This window comes from Arachis ipaensis, chromosome B07 (assembly GCF_000816755.2).
Source record: "Arachis ipaensis cultivar K30076 chromosome B07, Araip1.1, whole genome shotgun sequence".
In the NCBI taxonomy this organism is placed as follows: domain Eukaryota; kingdom Viridiplantae; phylum Streptophyta; class Magnoliopsida; order Fabales; family Fabaceae; genus Arachis; species Arachis ipaensis.
The window spans coordinates 1,431,843-1,432,615 of record NC_029791.2 but is presented as its reverse complement, the minus strand read 5'-3'; the positions used below and the strand labels follow the sequence as shown (position 1 = coordinate 1,432,615).

The following is a 773-nucleotide window of genomic DNA, read 5'->3' as shown; positions in this document are numbered from 1 at the left end:
AAGACTATTATATTTTACACTAACTTTTTTTAAATTTAATATTAATAAGATTGTAATCTATTAGTTTATTTTCGTACGTATATTTTAAACTTTTCACAGTATCAAGTTCTTACTAATTAATAAAAAAAAAATATGTCAAATAACACTGAATTTAATGTTAAATTTCATAAACATAAACTACGGTGTATAAATTTCTAATCCAAGAATAAATTTGTAAATAGAGTTATTCAAGTGGCACATTATGGTGGACAATGGGAATCACAAATAGCTCATTTTTCCTTCTCATAGTACTGCCTAAATCTTCAGTCATGTCAAAATTCTCATGACTAATTCCCCAGGGAAGTTCCCAATCAAAATAATACAACAATTGTGCAAGTGGAAGTTCAATATTAGGTTCAGCAAATGAAATGCCAGGACACATTCTTTTCCCTGCACCAAATGGGATGAATTCAAAATGGGATCCTTTGTAATCAATTTCACTATCCAAGAATCTCTCAGGATAGAATCTCTCAGCTTCACTCCAATATTTTGGATCTCTTCCAATTGCCCATACATTTACAAACACTTGAGTTCCAACTGGTATTGTATATCCATTAATCTCACAACATTTAAGACACTCTTTTGGAAGTAACACTGGAGTTGGAGGGTGTAGTCTCATACTTTCTTTAATCACTGCTTTTAGAAATTTCAATTCTTCAAGACCCATCTCATCAACAAAATCTATGTGGCACAAATACAAATACAAGTATATATTAAATATAATATAGTATGAT

General features: G+C 30.0%; 1 protein-coding gene across 1 annotated transcript in view; it reads right to left on the bottom strand.

Moving 5' to 3' along the window:
* LOC107608769 (premnaspirodiene oxygenase-like) overlaps nt 1-773 on the bottom strand; it is a 22,966-nt gene that overhangs the window by 19,940 nt on the left and 2,253 nt on the right. Inside the window, exon 3 of the mRNA XM_016310500.2 lies at nt 525-720. Within this exon, the coding sequence (XP_016165986.2) occupies nt 525-720 (196 nt within the window). The remainder of the gene's footprint in view (nt 1-524; nt 721-773) is intronic.